This window comes from Diceros bicornis, chromosome 29, assembly GCF_020826845.1.
Source record: "Diceros bicornis minor isolate mBicDic1 chromosome 29, mDicBic1.mat.cur, whole genome shotgun sequence".
In the NCBI taxonomy this organism is placed as follows: Eukaryota; Metazoa; Chordata; class Mammalia; order Perissodactyla; family Rhinocerotidae; genus Diceros; species Diceros bicornis.
The window spans coordinates 14,715,217-14,735,025 of record NC_080768.1 but is presented as its reverse complement, the minus strand read 5'-3'; the positions used below and the strand labels follow the sequence as shown (position 1 = coordinate 14,735,025).

The window sequence follows — 19,809 nt, the reverse complement described above, 5'->3', positions numbered from 1 at the left end:
GTGACCCTATTATGACAAACTCAGCTAAAAATATCTGGTTGACCTATATGTTTTATTTACACAAGTGTTTTTGAATACTTTTATTTTTAAAAAACCACACTAGCCATTTTTTTGCTTTAGGCTACTCTTATTAATAGAATATAAGCTTGCGTCTTTATTATCTGGCAGCAAACTGAGACAAAAGAAAGCAGACTAAATTGAATTATATGACCCAGCCTAGAAGCAGGCCAACAACAACACAGGTAAGGTAAGAAATGAGATGAGGGGCCTGGCTCAATGACCCTAAGTCATTTTGCCCACCTGAAGAAGAATGTCTTGAACATTTGTGATTTCTGCTAACACCCATTTCCCTTCTCTGGGCAATAGCTCTAAATTTTCATCTGGGTATTCAGCTCTCCCTAATTCTCAGGCTATGTGCGTATTTTCCTTCATGCTTGGTTCAGAAATGTACACGTGACCTAACTTTTTTAACCAGAGTGAGTTTCAGGAACTATCTGAAAAGAGATTCCGTCTCCTCTCCACCCCCTCCCCTGAGGCTTGGAGCTGTAAGGCTGTGAGGCTGGGGTTGCTACATCCATCTTGCTGCCACTACAGAATAACCTGTCTGGGAATGGAGCCATCCCAGAAGAAGCAGAGTTAAGAGCTGGAGAGAAAAAACAACAGTTCACAGTGACATGTTTGGGGTTTTTGCAATAAGCTGCACCTGACCTCCTAGGCTTTTCACTTCTAGAAGCCAAGGCATTGCCTTCTTTCTTACTCCTGTTTGGGTTGGATTTTCTGTCACGTGAAATCAACTGAAACAGACTTAGTTTATCCAGAGACAGTAACTAAAAATCGCCTCACTATTTTCCTTATAGTTGAAGAAAAAAAAGCTTAATAAGTGAATAACGGAATTAAATTTATGGTGTTGGACTCTTTTTACATTAATATTTTAATTTTTTGTTGCTATAATTTCTACACATACGAAAAGGTATGAGTTGGAATTTCTGATAGGCAGATCTTATTACATATTGTTTCCTCATTATAGTTACATTTTCATGTAGATGTCTGTTATATTTCAAAAAACAGGTTTTTAATTATTTGAAACTGCATATTTATTTATTTGACAAAAATTTTAAATGATGTTTTAAGAAAATCAAATGAAACTCAGCTTTGAAACTTCATATAAATTTATCAAGATCTTACTTTCTTAGCCAAAAGACCACAAAGGTGAAAAATGTCTAAATATTTCTCAATATTTCTAACGGAAGAAAGATGAAACTATGCTCTAGGCTTATTTTTCATGAGGATATATTATAATAATGCAATACACTGTATTTTTTCTCCATCTCTCTCAAAGAAATAGAAGCACAGTTATTAAGACTCAGATTTTTAAAGTAGTAGACTATTGACCTATTGCCCCAATATCATTTCTGCCTTCAAAAAAACAATTAAAAAAATAAAACCCTTTCAGTAACAATTCATGATTATACGTTGAGACTTCATGAGAAATCTTTAATACGTATTTTATGACATATTTAAGAGTTCTTACTCCATGGATGTAGAATGGGTGTGCATAGGCACATACCCACAAATAACACAAATATTTGATATTCTTTCAGGTACTCGCCTTATATTCACTCTTTAACATAAGTAGAAACTACTTAATGGAGAAAGTACTTCCAAATATTATATTTTATCTCCATTAATCTTGTAAATTAAGGTTAAATGCTCCCGGTCCTCTTCTCCTCCCCCACAATACTCCCGGCAACGTCTTCCTTTAGGCAATATATGGTACAGTTGCCAAAGAGGAATGCTTAAATTTAGTCATTCATCTTTGTTAGTTTATAAAAAGCAAATGTACATCTGGCATGTAGTCGTAAAACTGCATGAGATGGACACCTTCTGAACTAATCAGTTGGAAATGCATTTTTACAAGCCTCTCTGCTAACATCAATCAGAGAAAGAATCTCATTTTCAACAGTCAAGATGCAGGGACACACTGTTTGTTATTTTTCTGCAGAGTTTATCAGTAACTTGCCCAAGCAAGTGACGGATGGTTATGAATCTGACTCCATATAACTTGAAAAAATATTTTTCATTCTTTGTCTGTACTTATATAGCTAAGGCTATCTAGTATCACTAAGTTGATTACCCACTTGCCCAAATGTATACTGTAGTCAAATTGTCTTCGTGGAATAGTTTCTCAAAATCATCGAAATTCCATTTTAGTCTCAGGAATATTAGGTTGGCTTAAATTTATATTGGCGTAGAAGCCATCTCTAACAGAATTAATCATAAAAAATCTAAAGAAAACCAGAAACGTTCAAAACTCACTGAATAACAACTTCAATGTTCAGTTAAGAGCCTTTCTTTCTTCAGTTAGGCTTTGCAATATAAGTGGTACTTTGATGTGAAGTACATAATACAACTTATGCTTCCGTCCACTCAATCCTTAATATTATTGCTCTAGTTATCATTTTTAAACATGTTCTCATCTTTCCTTAGGCTTTCACTGGACTTTCATAGTGGTTGGCAAACTTATTTTGTAAAGGGCCAGATAATAAATATTTCAGGCTTTATGGGACTTACAGTCTCTGTTGCAACTGTTTGACTCTGCCTTTATAGCGCTCAAGCAGCTATAGACAATATGGAAATGAATGGGTGTGACTGTGTTCCAATAAAACTTTATTTACAAAAACAGGCTTTGGCCCAGGGGTCATAGTTTGCCAACCTCTGGTCTTGCTTTAATGTTTCCACCCTACCCTATTTCCTTGTGCTCTTCAAATCATTCTTGATATTTTTTCCAGCAAATTTAAACAATGCACATTTTGCCAGATTATTACAACTTCTGATTCCAAGTCTTTCCTCGGTTATCCTCTATGCTGGCTTTTATCTGCTTGTCAAAACTCTCACTTTTTTCTTTTAAGCAGCTATAGATATTTTAATCTGTTTTTAAAAAACTTGACTTATTGACTGGATAAAAAGTCATGAATTTCCTTTTAATGAATTTCCTTTTTTTTACTCAAAAGATAATTAATGCCCACTGCCCTTCTCCACAGTATTTGGAAACCACTCTCCCTCATTCCAAGTTAGAAGTCGAGGTAGAAATGCTGATGCAATATTTTGTCTGTGGACTTCAGAATTTTCAAAGTGTACAGGTATGCTTTTCATTACTTTTTTAAGTCACGATTCTGTAATATGCATGAAATTCATTTGTTTATTACTGAATTGGGATCATATTTGGTTTTCTGTATCTTCTTGGTCTGTCTATAACAGAGCTTTCTTGGTAGCTTTAGTCTCTATGTTCACATCACTTTAATGCTAATGACTCCTGGCTGATCATTCTCCTGAACTCCAAATCCACAAACTGCCTTCTAGATATTTCCACTTGGATATTACACAGGCATTGAAAACTTAACACATCTAAAACACAACACATATGATCTTCTCTAAACATGCTGCTGCTTCTGTATTTCTTGTTTCAACGAATGGTTCCACCATCCACCTATCCAGTTTCTCAAAGTAGAAACCTGAATGTCATCCTTGACTCTTTTTCTCTGCACCTAATCAATGACCAGTTCCTTCTTTTCTTCATCCCCAATATCTCTTGAATCAGTCTTATTTCTTTCCATTCCACTGAAACCATCCTCCGGGCCACCATGGTCACCTCTTGACAAGATCTCGACAGTTGCTTGGCTTCCCAGGTTCCAGTCTTGTCTCTACTATTCATTCTCTATACTTTAGAGTAATCTTTGCAGAAATCAAATTTGATTATTTCACCTCCCTAGCTAAAAGGTTTCCTTCACTTGGTGTTTGCTGCCTTCTGAATAGTTAGAACTCCTTAATATGGCTTACAAGACCTTTCATGATTATTACTCCCTCTGCCTGGAGACCTCTAACCTGCTCTCTTACTGCCCCCACCCCCACCTCCAACTCCTTCAGCCATTAGCTCAGACAATGGTCTCAGGAAGCTCCTTGAGGGCTAATCTAGTTCACTGTTGTGTCTCTAACGTCTAGTATACTGCTTGGCACTAAGTCACCATACAATATATTCGCTGAATAAAGTAAAGAATGAACTCAGTTCCTAGGGATTGTGAGATCTAAACAGGTCAAAATGAAGTCTTAGAAGCACATTAGACACACCTGCTAGTTTCCTTCTATCATCTTTTTCCTATCTCAGAAACTATGCTTATCCTTGAATTTCTATTTCTCTTTACTCCAATAGATATTTTAAAATGTTCTTTATTAATTGGACATTAAGCAATCCACACAATTATAAAAACTATTAGAAGAAATTATATGAAATACTCTATTTAATCTTACGAAAGGGGAAGGTCCTACTTACTTATAAAGACATACAACCGGGAATTCATGAATGAAAAGATAAACTTCATAAAACTTTACCACATAGCAGTTGAAAACTTCTGCGTGACAAAAGACACCATGAACAAAGTTAAAAGATAAGTGAAAGTCTAGGATAAAATATCTGCAACACACCAAACAAAGCATTAATAAGTTGAACAAACAAAGGAATCTTAAAAATTAAAAAGGAAAAGTCATGCAACTCAACGGAAAAAAATGGGCAAAAGAAATAAATAAGCAATTAGCCAAAGAAGAAATACAAATGGTCAAAAAACATATATAAAGGCCATCAACCTAACTATTAATTAAGGAAATGCAAATTAAAACAATAAAATTGGAGTCATTTTCACCCGTCAGACAAAATTCATATTTTTCATTTTGTTGGACAATTTTGTTTATGTACAATGATTATGTACACACTACGAACATAGGGGAAATAAACACTCTCATACTGATGAAGCGGATAGTGGTAAAACCTACTTGCAAGGCAAATTTGGCAGGAGCTATCCAAATTAAAAATTAAAATACCGCTCGATCTAGCAATTTCACTACTAAAAATCTGTATAACAGAAATACTTGTACATTTACACAAAGATTTATATGCAGATACACAGACAGACACACATAGATTCACTACAGATTTGTCTTTATATTAAGAGCAAAAAAAAAACCCAACTGAATTATTATTAATGTGGTAGTGGTAAAATTAATTAATACATCCATGTTTCTCGTATAAAGAATGAGATAGGCTTGCATGTACTGGCATGAAAAAATCTCTTAGATATACCTTTTGGAAGAATCAAATTTAGAATAGTACCTATCCCACTGAAGTTTTAAAATATAAATGTGTAGGGCCGGCCCCGTGGCTTAGCGGTTGGGTGCGCGCGCTCCGCTGCTGGTGGCCCGGGTTCGGATCCCGGGCGCGCACCGACGCACCACTTCTCTGGCCATGCTGAGGACGTGTCCCACATGCAGCAACTGGAAGAATGTGCAACTATGACATACAACTATCTACCGGGGCTTTGGGGGAAAAATAAATAAATAAAATTATTAAAAAAAAAATATATATATATATAAATGTGTATATAAATTCACTGAAGGAGGAGTAGAAATATGCACATCAAGTTGTTGACAGTGATTCACTCTTTTGACAATGAGAATGTAATATCTGTGTACCATGGCTGCTAACAATAACCCTCACCAGCAGTATAGAAGTTCTTAACGTGGAGATATGTGTAACAAGCAGACCCGTTTCTAAAGAGGCACTGTGCAAGGAAGCTGGAGGTGGCAGCTAATGGCAATGGGTGTAAAATACAGGGGAGACTTTTAGTTCTAGCCTGTGTGGCTCCAATTTTCCTCTCCTAAAACTTATTCAAAAATAGTAGTAAAATCTCACGTTCCTTGTATACTACTGGGAAACTACTGGGGTCCTTTGCTTCTGAGAGCACAAGCTGGACTCTTCTAGAATTGGATTTACTATTCTCTAAATCTGTGGATAGCAAAATGGGTCAGACTAACCTGAATCTCTCCCTAAAGTAGGATTCAGTAGAGTCTTTCAAACTAATAGTAACTTTTCCCCCAAATCATCATCTGCCAGGATGATATATTTTAATGCTCTGCAGCCCTGAGTGACACTCTGTGGTCTCATTTCTGGATTCTTTTTGGGAATTATGTATGACCTCCTATAATTTTCTCTCTCTCTCTTTCTTTCTTTCGTTTCTCTTTCTTTTTTTATCATTTTCCTCCTCTCTTCCCAGTTCTGTTATGCTCTATTTTATTTAATTTTCATTTTTAATATGTTTTTGGAGAACACAATAGTCTCATCCTCCTGCTAGAACTTCTTAAAAATCTAATTTCAAATATTTCCTTATTTTCATTTGGTAATCTCCAATCTTAGACCATCTCTATCCACTCATCATACTCATTCTGATCCTGACACTAAAATCTCATTCATTTTTCCCTCCTCTTCTTTACTCCTAGCACATTCCTACTTTTCCTTATAGTGTGAACCTTTCATTTGTATTCTTTTTCTTCCTTCCTTTCTCTCTCCTTAATTCTTATTGCTGTTTCTATCTTTCTAATTTCTGAATAACCTCAGTTGAATTGTGCTTTATTCTCTGCTATCATTAGCCTCCAAAGATTTTTTAAAAAGCCTGTTTTAGGTACATCTTCCTGACGTACTCCCCAAAGTAACAATTCTGAAGGACGAAGAATAACTCTATCAACTTACAAGAAAGATGTATCATTCTTGGCAGGACTTCTATTTTGGCATTCCACCATTCTTGCACAAAGTTTAGTATGAGGCTTAAGTCATTCTTGTGCCCTCAACCACCCAACCTCCAGGAGAGGGCTTGGGTCCCATGCCTCAAGTACCCACAGGGGAGCTACCCACTGGAGGACCAGACAGGGAAGCAAGATGTCAAAGGGAACTTTGACTAGATCTCCCCAGTGAGCAGAAAGATGGGAACATGGTAACAACTACCAGAGATAATGTATTTTGTAGAAATCATCTTGTTAATAAGTATCTTGAGTTTCTATAAATATAGAATTCTCTCTGGCAAGCTGTTGCATTTTTATGCTTACATAGTGGAACCACCATATGGAGAGCTATTTAAAGTCAAGAACCCCCCTATTGAAGGAGATTCTTAGTGGATAGGCTTATAAAAGTATATACGGAGAATTGGATGGCTGCCTTGCCAATAGTGGGTATGGAAAGCATGTCAGAGGTTCAGCACTGGTTTTCTTGTTCTCAAGTGAGAAGGCTGTAATTTTGAGGGAAGGGAGGAAAAGAGAATAGAAGATTCCTTCTGAAAATAATAGAAGTCTATTAGCCATTGAGGTAGTTATTAGAATACATTGTCTGATTATACTAAAACTAAATGCTATGGAGAGCTATTAATATTCCTATAGTAGAATCTGTTTTTCTGCCTACCCAGTATCCATACCACTTTCTTGTGTTAGAAGTTCAATTTTCCTTTGGGTAGAGATGACCTAATTCAGACTGATGAGTGTTGGGCTCAGGCCCAGGCCCAGGCCTCAGCCTCATGTAACCTTGAGAAAGGTGTCCTCCTTGTACTGGGGTTATTTTTGGGGTGGTGGTCATTTTTGGGAAGAGAATGGTGCCAATATAGAATATAGCAGAGTTGACAGATGAATTAACCCAGATTTCTGTTATCATTGTGTGAATACCTAGGTGCAGCTATCTCTGAATTTTTCAGTTATGCAAGCTAATAATTTTTCTTTTTTAAAGCTTAAGACCATTTGAGTAGAGTTCTATCATGTGCAGCCAAAGAGTCTTTCCTGGTGAGAAAAACAAATAGAACCTTCGAGAATAGAAAGGATCTTCTTGTCGAGGGGAAGTGATAGTCTGAGGTAGAGTGCGCTGTGAGACAGACAGGGCCTCAATTCAGGTGGCTGACTGAAAGAGGTACCCAAGGAACTAAAGACCGTGGCAGCACAGGGTCACTGTCTTAAACCCCACTCCAGATCACAAAGCATTTAATAGTGAGTGGTTTCCATCTCTTCACCTGTCTTTTCTCTGATCTTAGCAACTTCACCAGCAGAGTGAGTTCTGGGACATGAACAAGAAATGGCTCAATTTAGAGGGAGGAGGACTTTGTAGGTGATGGTGGAGTTGAAGAAGAAATATTTATACGCCAAGTCCAGGCATGTACTATTGATCATTTTGCTCTGAAAGCTTTCTCAACTAGGACAGGATCTCTTGTGGTTGCCACCAAAGTATCTACATGCCCTGTTATCCACAATTATCTGGTCCGGTGACCATTTGTTTCTGTCTTCCACTGTGTGATTTAAAAATCTACTATTCCATTGTCTGCCTTTGTCCAAGTGATCTGCTTCAACAGTCTCTGTTTGATACCTGGAGCTAGATTTGAGAAGCAGATGGGGGAGGCACCTTGTTGATTCCATATAGAGTGGGGAGCTTTGCCAGGGCCTTTCTTGTGGGTAAAAGATTGCCATTAGTTCTGAAAAGCTAAGGAGACCATGTGTACATGACAGCTGTTTATTTGAGCCGTAAGGCCAAATAAGGTCCAAGTGAACAGGAGGTTTACTTCTTAAGATTGTGTAGGTGTTAAGAGAGTGGCTAAAGGTAAGTTCCTCCAATCTATTTTACTGATAGTCTATTCCTCCTACTCTTCATAAAGAATTCCCTTCTAAGGCTGCTTTTCATGAAGCATTTCAGAGACATAAAGGGGAAGTGGGACTCCATAGGCAATTTAGTGGGATCCAGATTTTGAAGATCTTTAGGCTTCGACAGTGGAGATGGGGCAAACTGGATTTGATAAAGAAAAGTATATTTTAGAGAGGAAAGAAGATGCTTGGTCTAAGAAAAAATATTTAACTATTTCCATATATGTAGCTGTCCTTTCTAAAATTTCTTAATATATATTCCTCAGTTTTGGGAATAGTAAGCAACCTTCTTTGTTCTTCTTCCTTTTTTTTTTTTTCCTGCGAAGATACTCCCTGAGCTAACATCTGTTGCCAATCTTCTTTTTTTGTGCTTGAGGAAGATTAGCCCTGAGCTAACATCTGTGCCCATCTTCCTCTACTTTATATGTGGGACACCGCCACAGCATGGCTGGTGAGTGGCATAGGTCTGCACCCCGAATCTGAACCCACGAACCTGGGCAGCCAAAGTGGAGTACACGGAACTTGAACCGCTCAGCCACGGGGCCAGGGCCTCTTTGTTCTTTTGTACAAAGATTGTTTTCTACAAAGTTGCTCAGACTAGACTAGTAGCTATATATGATGTGTTTAATTTTTGACTAGGACCAAATCAACCTCTTCACTCTCTCTTCCTCCTTAGTTACTTAATGTATTATGTCAAATTACTGAGCTACTTTCTGGCTAATTCACCATTGTGACACCAAACTTAGTTTAGACAATGGATCTAGAATGGTACAGTTACCATATGTCACAGAATTTTAGGTACTGTCCTTATTTTAAACATTCTGTTCTACTGTCCTCATATAATGATAATAATATCCTTAATTACCAGATGATGCCCTCTTGATTTGGGGTCTGGTGTGGAAACTTTCGTCTCTATACACATAGCCCATGCTCAAGCTCAAATAACTCTCTCACTTAGGTTATAAGGCACCCAGGTTACAATCTTAGGATACAATAAAGCTGGCACTGAGATTCCTTCTTAGAAGATCAACAAAATTAGGTTAGAGACAGGAATACAAATTATATGAGATAAGTAGAGAATGCACAGGAGGTCTTCTATCAGCTCAGATTTCCCCTTGGAGAGGGAAGCCCAGAGATAGCAGAGTTTCATGCTAGTAAGAATAAACAAAAGGGGAACGAGGCCAATTCACAGTTGATAAATTTTGAGGAAAAGGAAAAACCTCCTTAGCTGATAACAATACTAAAGAGTTGATTAGCCCCTAAATTACTCGGTGGTGTCTCTGCAGACTTGGCCCGCAGTTTTGCTTCCCTCTGAGAGTCTGTAACCTCCTCAAGGTAATCTCCCCTTAGAAGACAAAACTTGAAATAGATGATCTAGGAGGAAGAGATGCTCTCCTCCCTCCCCAGGCAATAGAAAACAATGGGGTCGGGGATTCTTGGGGAAAAGTAATGAGGGAAGTTGCCATCTGGGCTGCGCTTCAGAGAGGATTAATGCTGCCATTTCTACAAAGCGCGTGGTTAAGAGGAGTCAGGGGCAAGAAGGTATTATTAGACAGGAAAAGCTAAGGACCACCTAAATCTATCAGGAGCAGAAAGAAAAGGAGGCTTTAGCTCAGAATCTGTGGCTCAATGTTCTTGATAGTCCAGGTTAAAAGAAAATCGAGAAAACAGTGAGTAGTCTGCTAAAAACTAAAGGGTAGAATTGCGGCTCCTTGTCAGGAAGACGAGACACAAATAACATTTGGTTTGAGAAGGACTATAGGCCCAGCCTAGTGTGTGTGCACGCACGTGCGTCTGTGCGTGTGTGTGTGTGCACGTGTGTGTGTGTGTTGGGCGGATGGAGGAGGTCGACAGTTGATTCTGGTCACTCTGCTTCCTAAAGAACAGTAGTTAGGTCCACTCTATGCAGAAAAGAAAAGGCTGTTCAATCTTCTCTGACAACCTTCTACGATTTCAACTGGTCAAGATGAGCACTTTTGAAAGCAAAAGAAAAAAACTGGATAATAATAGCTGCTACTTACAACATACTATGTGCCTGGCAATATGCTGAGTACTTTACATACATTCTCTCACTTAATCTTTCCGAAACTCTTTTATTCCTATGTTATAGATGAAAGAATTGAAGTTTAAAGAGATCAGAATCTTGTGTAAGGTCTTACCAGTACTACGAGGTGCAGTGAAGATCTGTCTGACTCCAAAACCTGCACTCTTAACCCACACTGTATTGCCGTGTGGATGTTCCCACAAGAGCAAGTGGAATGAAGGAGCAGGTAGAGAAACACACCCTAACTCACAGAGCAAGTGACCACAGAGATCCAGATGGGAACGAAATCCTTTTCGAACAGCTATCGGGAGCAACTATTCCACCCCCCGAGAAGTAACCACCAACTCTCATTCTATTCTCTGAAATTAAAATTCAGTAGCATGAAGGATGTGCACAATGGGCAAAATAATTACTTCTTAACCAAGGGCTTATGTTGGGTGGAATTTCACAATCTTTTTAATAGGGTGTAAAGTTTAGAATAAAAAGATACTGGAAGTACAGCTTCAAGGGGACTCTTTTCTGTTACTCTTTTATTTTTTCCATCCATGCCTTTCAACAGAAGAGCTTGGAAAATGCCTGTCATCTTTTGGAATGTTTAGTTATTAAAACACTGCTTTAGAGTTCCCAATACACAGACTCCTAAATACTGTAGCCTGGAGAGTTGTCGCCTGGAGGTTAGGAAAAGGAATGGAGAACAATGCACATTATACAGTAGCTTGGTTACTTTGTCTTTTCCCTGAATGATAATAATCTTGCATTTGTTTCACGGAAAATAGGGAGCAACATCACTCTATCGGCACTCAGAATTTTTCAATCAATCTAATCTATGGGGATCAGATTTTTTTTGGCAACCAATAAGCATGTCCTCGCTGTAACTTATCAACCTGTGCTCTGGCACACGCTTATCTTCACGCTCAGCATTTCTTACCTCCTTCATTGTCCTTGCTATCTGTGCAAAGGGTCTCCATGGCTACATCACACCCTGCTCCTCTCCACCCTGGCTGGCAAACACAATGCCAGCCGTTTTGGTCCAGCGTACACCTCCCATTGCTGTTGCATAGACCAGGACAGCCCTCTGTCAAAAGAGACAAAGAAGGAAAACACAAATGATTTGAGTATTGAAAGTTTTTGCACCTGAAATAAACAGATAAGGGACACTTAGTGGGAACAGGCCTCTATAAACAGCACAAATACTGTAATTGCACATGGATAGGAACAGCAACGTTATCTAAGGAATCTAATTCTTATCCAAGTGGCATCTTTGATTGGCCTGATCCTTGAGACACCACTTACCTGTGCAGGACAGAAATATATGCAACGATCCCCTGAGTAGCTGCAGGCCAGACAAAATTAACTTAAGTTTTTTTCCTTTAGCAAAGCAACAAGGTTGATTGTATGGTGTGAAAAAGCATCTCAACAAGATAATTTCAGAATCCCTAGCACAAATTTTTAATTACCGGTCACTCATTAGGACATGCCTTCTTAGAGCACCTTGTTGCTTTAAAAAATCCCCTCTAGATTCAAAAGCATGAAAGTGGGTATGAGGCTATCAATGATGTTAAAAAGAAAACATTAATTTTATCTGGCCTCAGAGTTGCCGTATATTCATGTGAAATTACAGCGCATTAAATAATTGCACAAAGTATAGGCCAGTCTTAATGACTATACTTTATGCCAAGAGTACATTCCTTTTCACAGAATAAGCAGAGCCCAGGAAATAGAGAAGCAGCTTAGCGTCTATTCTAACAAACATCAGGATTCAGGCTGCATACGGATGGGACAGGACCGACAGGATTTCCAACTAAATGTAATAGCTGTGCATATTCGATTACTTAGGACGGACAAAATGAAATACCATAAGGACCACAATAAAACATTGATAGACCGAACAAAAACACGGTAGTGACGTGCTTCAAGACAGAGCGAAGAGTGATAATTTGTGACAATCTCCCTAAGGCTTTTATGCTGTTACCTTTATATCCTATCTTGTCTGCTTTTATGGGCAAGGAGGGAAAATTTGGGAAACAATTAAAATAATTTAATATATCCAAAATCTATAATTGTTTCAGTCTAACATGACATTTAAGAAAAAAAAAAAACAATTTTTGCCACTTCCTACTGATGATATCTGGCATGCAGCCAAAATGATCTGATTATGAGGATGACACTTCAGTCGATTCTGGTGTTCTTGTCTATGAGCGTGATATGACACTGACAGAAACAAGGATATAAATGCTCTAAAATTGTAGGAACAATTGGCTATTAATCAGATCTCTTTCGACAGAATTACTTATAATTTGGTATAGAATATATATTAGTACAAATACTCGCTTTAGCAATTGGGGTTTGTTATACAGCATCTTATAATTAGAATGCTATTCTTTTTTCAAAATTTAAGAGAATAATCTGTTTAAAGATGTTTAAGGCTGTATTAAAAGAATTATTCATATATTGGCTTCCCCTCCTCCACTGCAGAACTTGAAATGAAAATATCTCCAAGAGACATTCTGTCTCTTAAGATTAGAGTTAAAAGAAAGAAGCATATTTTGACAGTCTCTTGTGGCAGGTTATAATGAAATTATACTTATGGATACCATCAGGTCAAGATAAGATTAATTTTGCTGCTTCTTTTCTTTCAGACAATTACCGTCTGTAGTTACGGATTATTCAATACACAAAAGGTGAATTTTCCCTATGGATGTTTTTGTTTTGTTTTGTTTTGAATGAAAAAGAAAGATTTAATTGCCCCACTGACTCAAAGGAGTACAGCCGCTGACTGCGTGCACACAGAATTATTATATGAAAGCCTGGATATTGCCATGAATATTTTCATATTCTAATGAAAAGCACAAACAAGGAATAGAAAATAGGTAATCTGAGGAGAAAGGGAAAGGGAATTTTCTCTTCTGAAAAAAAATATTTTCCACCTATTTCAACAATAACTGAAGACATGAGAATCTGCTGTTTTCTGCTGAGCAGTGTTATCATTTCTGTTTTATAGAATGCACAATATTTTGTAGTTTTTTTAGAAAATAAATTATAATATCACATATATTTTGAAACATTCAGAAAAAGCCAAAGAAGTTTCCATATAAGGGTAAATGAGATTTCTCTCAACATATGTTAACCAGAAACATCTTTAGACTGACAATTTCTTATTCTGTGATAAGAGAGTGAACATTTGTGACACTTTAATTTAGAATTTAAAGTTCATTAGCTGAATTGCCAACAATGAAGATCTTAAAGCAAAAAAGAAAAAACAAAACAAAAAAAACACCATAAACAAAAAACAGCAAATGTACTATTATCTTCAGTTTTTGGTTCCAGTGAAAACTAATGCTTTTACACAGGAATGAAATCTGTGATAACCCAAAATTATAAAAATGAGACGCAGACATGTAAGTCTCAGTGCTTTAAATCCAAGGAATTTCACGTAACGTAAGCCTGACTGATAATTTACAAAAATATGCATGAAAAACAGCCTATTTTCATACCTAGTGTGATCTGATACACGGTTATATATAGATATATATGTAGATATGTCAACAAAGAGCAAGGATACAGTACCTTTAACTATCTTATCCAAATAGTGAGCTTGAGAAATTAAAAAGGAAAAAAGAACAGACAGACATTTCAGAAGTGTCACATGGGACAAGGAAATTTTCAGAATTTACATGCAAATTGAATTGCTGCAGCTGACACAAGACTCACATCACACGACAGAGATGCACTTCATATCTTCTAAAAATGCAATATATTCACGTCTTAGCAAATGTAGTCATGATTCCAGGAAATACTCAGCATTTTCGAGGAAAGTATCCAGGTAAACTAACTACCTTTCACAGACTGTTTGGAAAGCATCCACTTTGAAGGTTCTTAAGATTTTACTTTTAATAGCTAAGTAGAACAAATGGAATCAATTCTTCATTACTAAAGAATTTTGGAAATTTATAACTATGAGATCTACAAATAAGCTTTTTTGGGGGGGGTGAGAAAATAATTCTATTTTTTTAAAGTTTGTTTTTAACAAAGTAGTTTCACAAGAGTTACACAGTGGAAGGGCAAAAGGATGACAGAGCAGCCCCAGAGGAGCCATTTCTGTATCTTCTGATGCTGTCTTTCTTCAACCTGAGAGATAAACCCACAGAAATCCTGCTTTGTTCACCTTTTCTCTTGAGTTACTTGCATATTTACAAATAATCAAACTTGAATGATTAACAAATAAGCAAAAAAAAAAAAAGAAATTGAGAATCTTCGAGCAAATTGAGCAAATTTAATGTATTATGAAAAAAGCTTGTGTGAGTTCTGTAGAAAATGATTACCCAGTAACCCTTGATCATACATCAGATGGACAACGACGTATCCCATATGTAGTCCATTAGGAAATATGAACTGTTCTAAGATCCTGTTTCTTCTTGGGATTCACACTGGAATAGTCTGTTTCTCACAACAGCTTTGTAGGAATAGTCAGGATTAAAACTGAAGTCTTTGACTGTACCTGTCCATTTAATCTTTCACGAGGTCACAATGAGGCTACACCTTTCTTCTTGAATAGAGACATAAATACCCCTCTCCCTTCACTCAACGTGGAGACCTGATATATTCTTAATAAGCCTGAAATTTTCTTGCTTTGTCAAAATTCATACATCTTTAATGATCTAAAATTGCTTTTCAAAGATGCTTACGTTGATTATTTTTCATTACTGACATACGCAAGTGGTGGCAGAACTCTTAACAATGATTTAAACTCTAACTTTCAGTCGAGCCACTCAGGTCTCGTAGTTCTGTCATGTGCATAAACAAAACCATAAGTGGTTTTGACACGTCTGTACTGTGGACATAAAAGGATTCTTCACTTTGCCACAGGATTCCACTAGAGCCTTCTGAATTGCATTTAAAAATAAGTGTGTTTATAGCTAATTGACAATATATTGCAGGGGAAATTAAGGTGAAGAAGAAACAGCATTAGGCACTACTCCTGAAATTACAATTTAATAAAAACAATCCTATTTTCAAATACTAAAATAAAAATGTCTTATGGTATAATGTCATTCATATAATTTCTTAATAATTCTGTCTAAACATTATATAATCTAGTAGAGGCCCATAATAGCTCAATTGATGATCTGAACATAAGCGAAGTGTCATTAGAAATTCTGGAGATTCTGATTCAGATAGGTAGTGTTTCTGAGAGAATTCTTAGTTTATAAGAATTTATAAAATTAGTTTATAAATTAGTTCATAAAAAGTAATAACATAATAACAAAATCAATCATAGTTGGAGAGCAAGCCTTTTGCTTTTACATCAGGTCCACAACCAAAATAAGGAATGTAATTAATTCTGATCTAGATTAGCACTTTTAAAGGAGGAATAAGTTATTTCTAATCCAGCCAATCCCATTATTTTAGCAAACAGAATCAATTATGCAAAACCATGGACTGATTACAGATAGAGGTAGGTTTGTCATTGGGTCAAGAGAACATCAAAGGTGGAGCTGAAATTAGAAAATATATGGCAGGTCAAAATTTATGTAACACTTTAAATATTAAAAATATTTAATACAAGTTTTGCAAAAAGTTGTAACCAACCAGAAGAAAAATATCTGTACTGAGAAAGAGATACCAAGATTTCTCATTTGCATTTTATATCAGAGGGAATAACTGTGAGCTGACAGCTTAAAACTAAGAGAGAAATGGGGGAAAATCACCACCTATATTTTGGCCTCGAAGAGTAAAATTTCTGACCATACCACAAAAGCTTGGTTCTCAATAATGAAGAAGTTAAAAGGAGACCTCGATATAGGAGGTTCAAATAATTATTAAAATAATAATTGCAACAATGAAAATATCATTATATAAGCTACTATAGGAAATAATCAGAAAAAGCAGGCATGTTGTAAGAAGCCATTAGGAACAATAATCGTAAAAATAATACGGAATATTTAAAAATTAATACACCTAACAATTGCTGAAAGGCACATTAAGTTGCGAAGAAATCCCTCTGGAGACTAACCAGTGTGTTCTCATACTAAAGGCAAGTCATTGCTTTTAGATTTACTAAGTTTTCAATTTGTTTTATAGAAGAAAACTCTTATAAAAATGAGTGCTCGACATATAAAATGGAGCCGTCTAAAAAACTATTCTCCAGTAAAATGTCGTATTCATAAAATACTTTCCCTAGGGTTTCAACGATCTTTTAAGACCTGCGTGGGACAAAGGAGGTATTACCATATTTCCTGTAAGACAGTGCTTCTTAATCTTTTTGAGGTCTCAGATCCTGAGAAAAGTGGTGCGAGTTATGGATTCTCCCCCGGAAAAAACGCACACCTGTTCACAAACACAAAATGCTCCCTATGATTTCAGCTCTTCCGTGAGCTCTGGTTCTAGAACCTGCAGATTAGAAACACCCAGCTGATGTATTAACGATTCCTGAATTTCTAGCTCTGGGCCAGGTCTCTTTCTCCTGGCTGAGACCAGGTTTAGAATGACCCAGGGGACACACATGAAGTACCTCTGATCCCAGCCTTGTGCCCTGAGGATAATAATAAAGACTTACTTGGAGTCAGAAACTGCTCTAAGTGTTTTATATTATTCTCTCATTTAATCTTCGCCATGACTCTATGATGTAAATACAGTGGATACGGTAAACACGATGAAGAAACTGAGAAGAGGCGAGAGGCACAATCTGGACAAGGTCACAGGCTGTTTGGCTCCAGAGCTCGCTCTCAACCACTATGTCATAATGCCTCTTCTTGGAGATTTAGAAACAACAACAAAATTTTTTTTTTCAGTAGAAGTAACCGATGAAAGGCTCTCAGAAATACTGTGCAATCATTCCTGACCTAACATGCATTTAAGCAGATACTTCTTCCCCAAAAGCCATAGCGTAGTACCACCATCTTCGAGATGTCTTCTACATGGCTTCCTTGGGAAAGTGCCAGGTGCATCCGCCTTAAATGGCAGAATGCAGGTGAGTGTCTCTTAAATGCCAGGGCTAATTCTTGGCCTTAACTGTCTCTCTCTCAAATATATTCAGATACACAGTCATCCCTGAAAATGAAACAACTGCTCGGGTTTCAAGCCCCTGCATGGCAGGTTCCTGGTCTACTTGCTGGTACCGGCGAGCAAAGACTCAGTGACATTTTAGACGTAGGAGGAAGGTCTGGCTCAAAAATATTTTTATTATACTATTAGCCTATAAACCTCAGTATCACCAAAGCAAATGACTAGTGCTGGATCCTTTCACACCCTCCCCTCTAGGTGTTCCTTTTTAAAAAGAATTCTTTTTCTTTTCAAGGCCCCTACTTACCATATTTCTCCCTTTGTGTTCTGGGGAAGGTGGGTGGAAGTGGACCCAAAATGATTTGCTCTTGTCTGTACCCCTTAGTAATGGACCTGGATTCTAGGGCCCCTTAGGAGGGAGTTTGCTCATTTATAGTCTTGTTGCACCATTTTTAATTACTAACATGTAGAGTAGGGACGAATAGCATCTTTTTGGAAATTCTACCTACATATTATTGCCTCCTTGGCTTATCTATCAAAATTATGGGCAGCTCTCCTCCTTGCATTTCCTCTAGTTACCTGATTCTTCCTTTTCTCCCCCTGAATACTTCTCACGGATGAAGCCTAGAAGTATGAACACCAGGGTAAATGTAAAAGGAGAAGAGAAGAATCAAGAACTAGCTGTGATCAGTTCATTTCAGTTAAGAAATTTCATGAAAATACAAGGCTTTAATAATATGACTTATGTGTAAATCTTCCCCATTAGAAATGTAAACTCCACGCCATGCGAATCACTGTATTGCTATCACCCGGCTCATAAGGGATTCTTAATATCTGCTGAATAAATGATTAAATGTAGCTTACTATGGTGGTCCTAGTACGTCCTATATGTGTTTGCGGCTTTTGAAGAAATTCTATGAATAATACAGAGGCTACCTTTTGAGAAAGAAGACTATGTGAGCAATACCTCATTGACAACATCCTTCCCCTCTCCTTCATCCACCTGTTCCTCTCCTCGTGGCCAATCCATCTATCCCAACTATAGTAGTGTTAATAATAACCACCATTTACTCACTGGTACTATGTGCTGAAACCGATGCTAAGGATTTCACATGAATTAGCTGATTTAATTTTCACCACCCTCTGGGGTAATAGGTACTTTTATTATCTTCTCTTTCACAATTTCCCATTTCTCTTTCACAAACGAAGAAACTGAGGCACAGGAAATTAAATAACTTTCTCAAGGTCAAAATGCTAACAAGTGGCAAAGCCAAAATTCCAACCAGGTAGCCTGAGGCCAAAGTCCACACACTTAATAAGTAACCTATATATTTACACCTCAGAAGAACGAGAACTGTGTACCTGCGTAAGGTAGACTAGAAGCATCATCTGGTTTTGGATTGGTCAATGAATTTATCTGAATGAAAAAATAAGATGAAAAGAATGTGGAAATCTGTAATTCAACATTGACAGTTAAAGGGAGAAACCAGAAAGTAAGCTTAAAATTCAGATGAACTTGAAATATTAATCTGTTGACACAACCTCATAAATGAGAGTACCTTAAGTAGACTAAAGAAGATTTATGATAAGAACTACTGTAACCTGTTCTAAAAACCCAGAGTTTGGAAAACCAATTGGCAAGATATTAAAACTGAGGGATAAAACCAGGAAAATTAAAAACAAGTGAGTTTGAAAAATCAAACAATAAAAGCAGTTCAGTTGATGTATAAATGTTGTACAAGAAATATCTGCTGAACAGTAGTCTCAAAGAAGGCTGTTCATTTAACAAAGAGGTCAAAAGATATGTGTCTGCTTTGGGGAGGAACTGGGATCTTTGGAGGTCTATATGGAATAGTATTAATTCCAAATTTGCTTTCCTTTTACTGTTAAACTGATTCTTTTTTTGTGTGTGTGAGGAAGATCAGCCCTGAGCTAACATTCATGCCAATCCTCCTGTTTTTGCTGAAGAAGACCGGCTCTGAGCCAACATCTATTGCCCATTCTCCTCCTTTTTTTCCCTTTTTCCCCGAGCCGCGAGTAGCGGAGCGCGCGCACTTAACTGCTAAGCCACGGGGCCAGCCCTCTTCTCTGTGTTTTTAAGAATCAGTTTGACAGGGCCGGCCCCCGCATGTTAGCTCAGGGCTGATCTTTCTCACAAATAAATAAATAAATAAATAAATAAAGTCCATTTAAAATTAAAATTTAAAAAGTCATACCGTTAAAAAAAAAAAAAAACACACAGAGAAGAAACAAAGGCAAACCAAGTTGGT

The 19,809-nt window shown here is 37.2% G+C and overlaps 1 protein-coding gene across 4 annotated transcripts in view; it reads right to left on the bottom strand.

Annotated features, from left to right (window-relative positions):
• Window positions 1-19,809, bottom strand: part of TENM3 (teneurin transmembrane protein 3) — a 598,785-nt gene that overhangs the window by 67,232 nt on the left and 511,744 nt on the right. For all 4 annotated transcript variants that reach the window (XM_058524938.1, XM_058524939.1, XM_058524940.1 and 1 more), the window contains one exon: window positions 11,466-11,612. In XM_058524938.1, coding sequence (XP_058380921.1) covers window positions 11,466-11,612 — 147 coding nt within the window. The remainder of the gene's footprint in view (window positions 1-11,465; window positions 11,613-19,809) is intronic.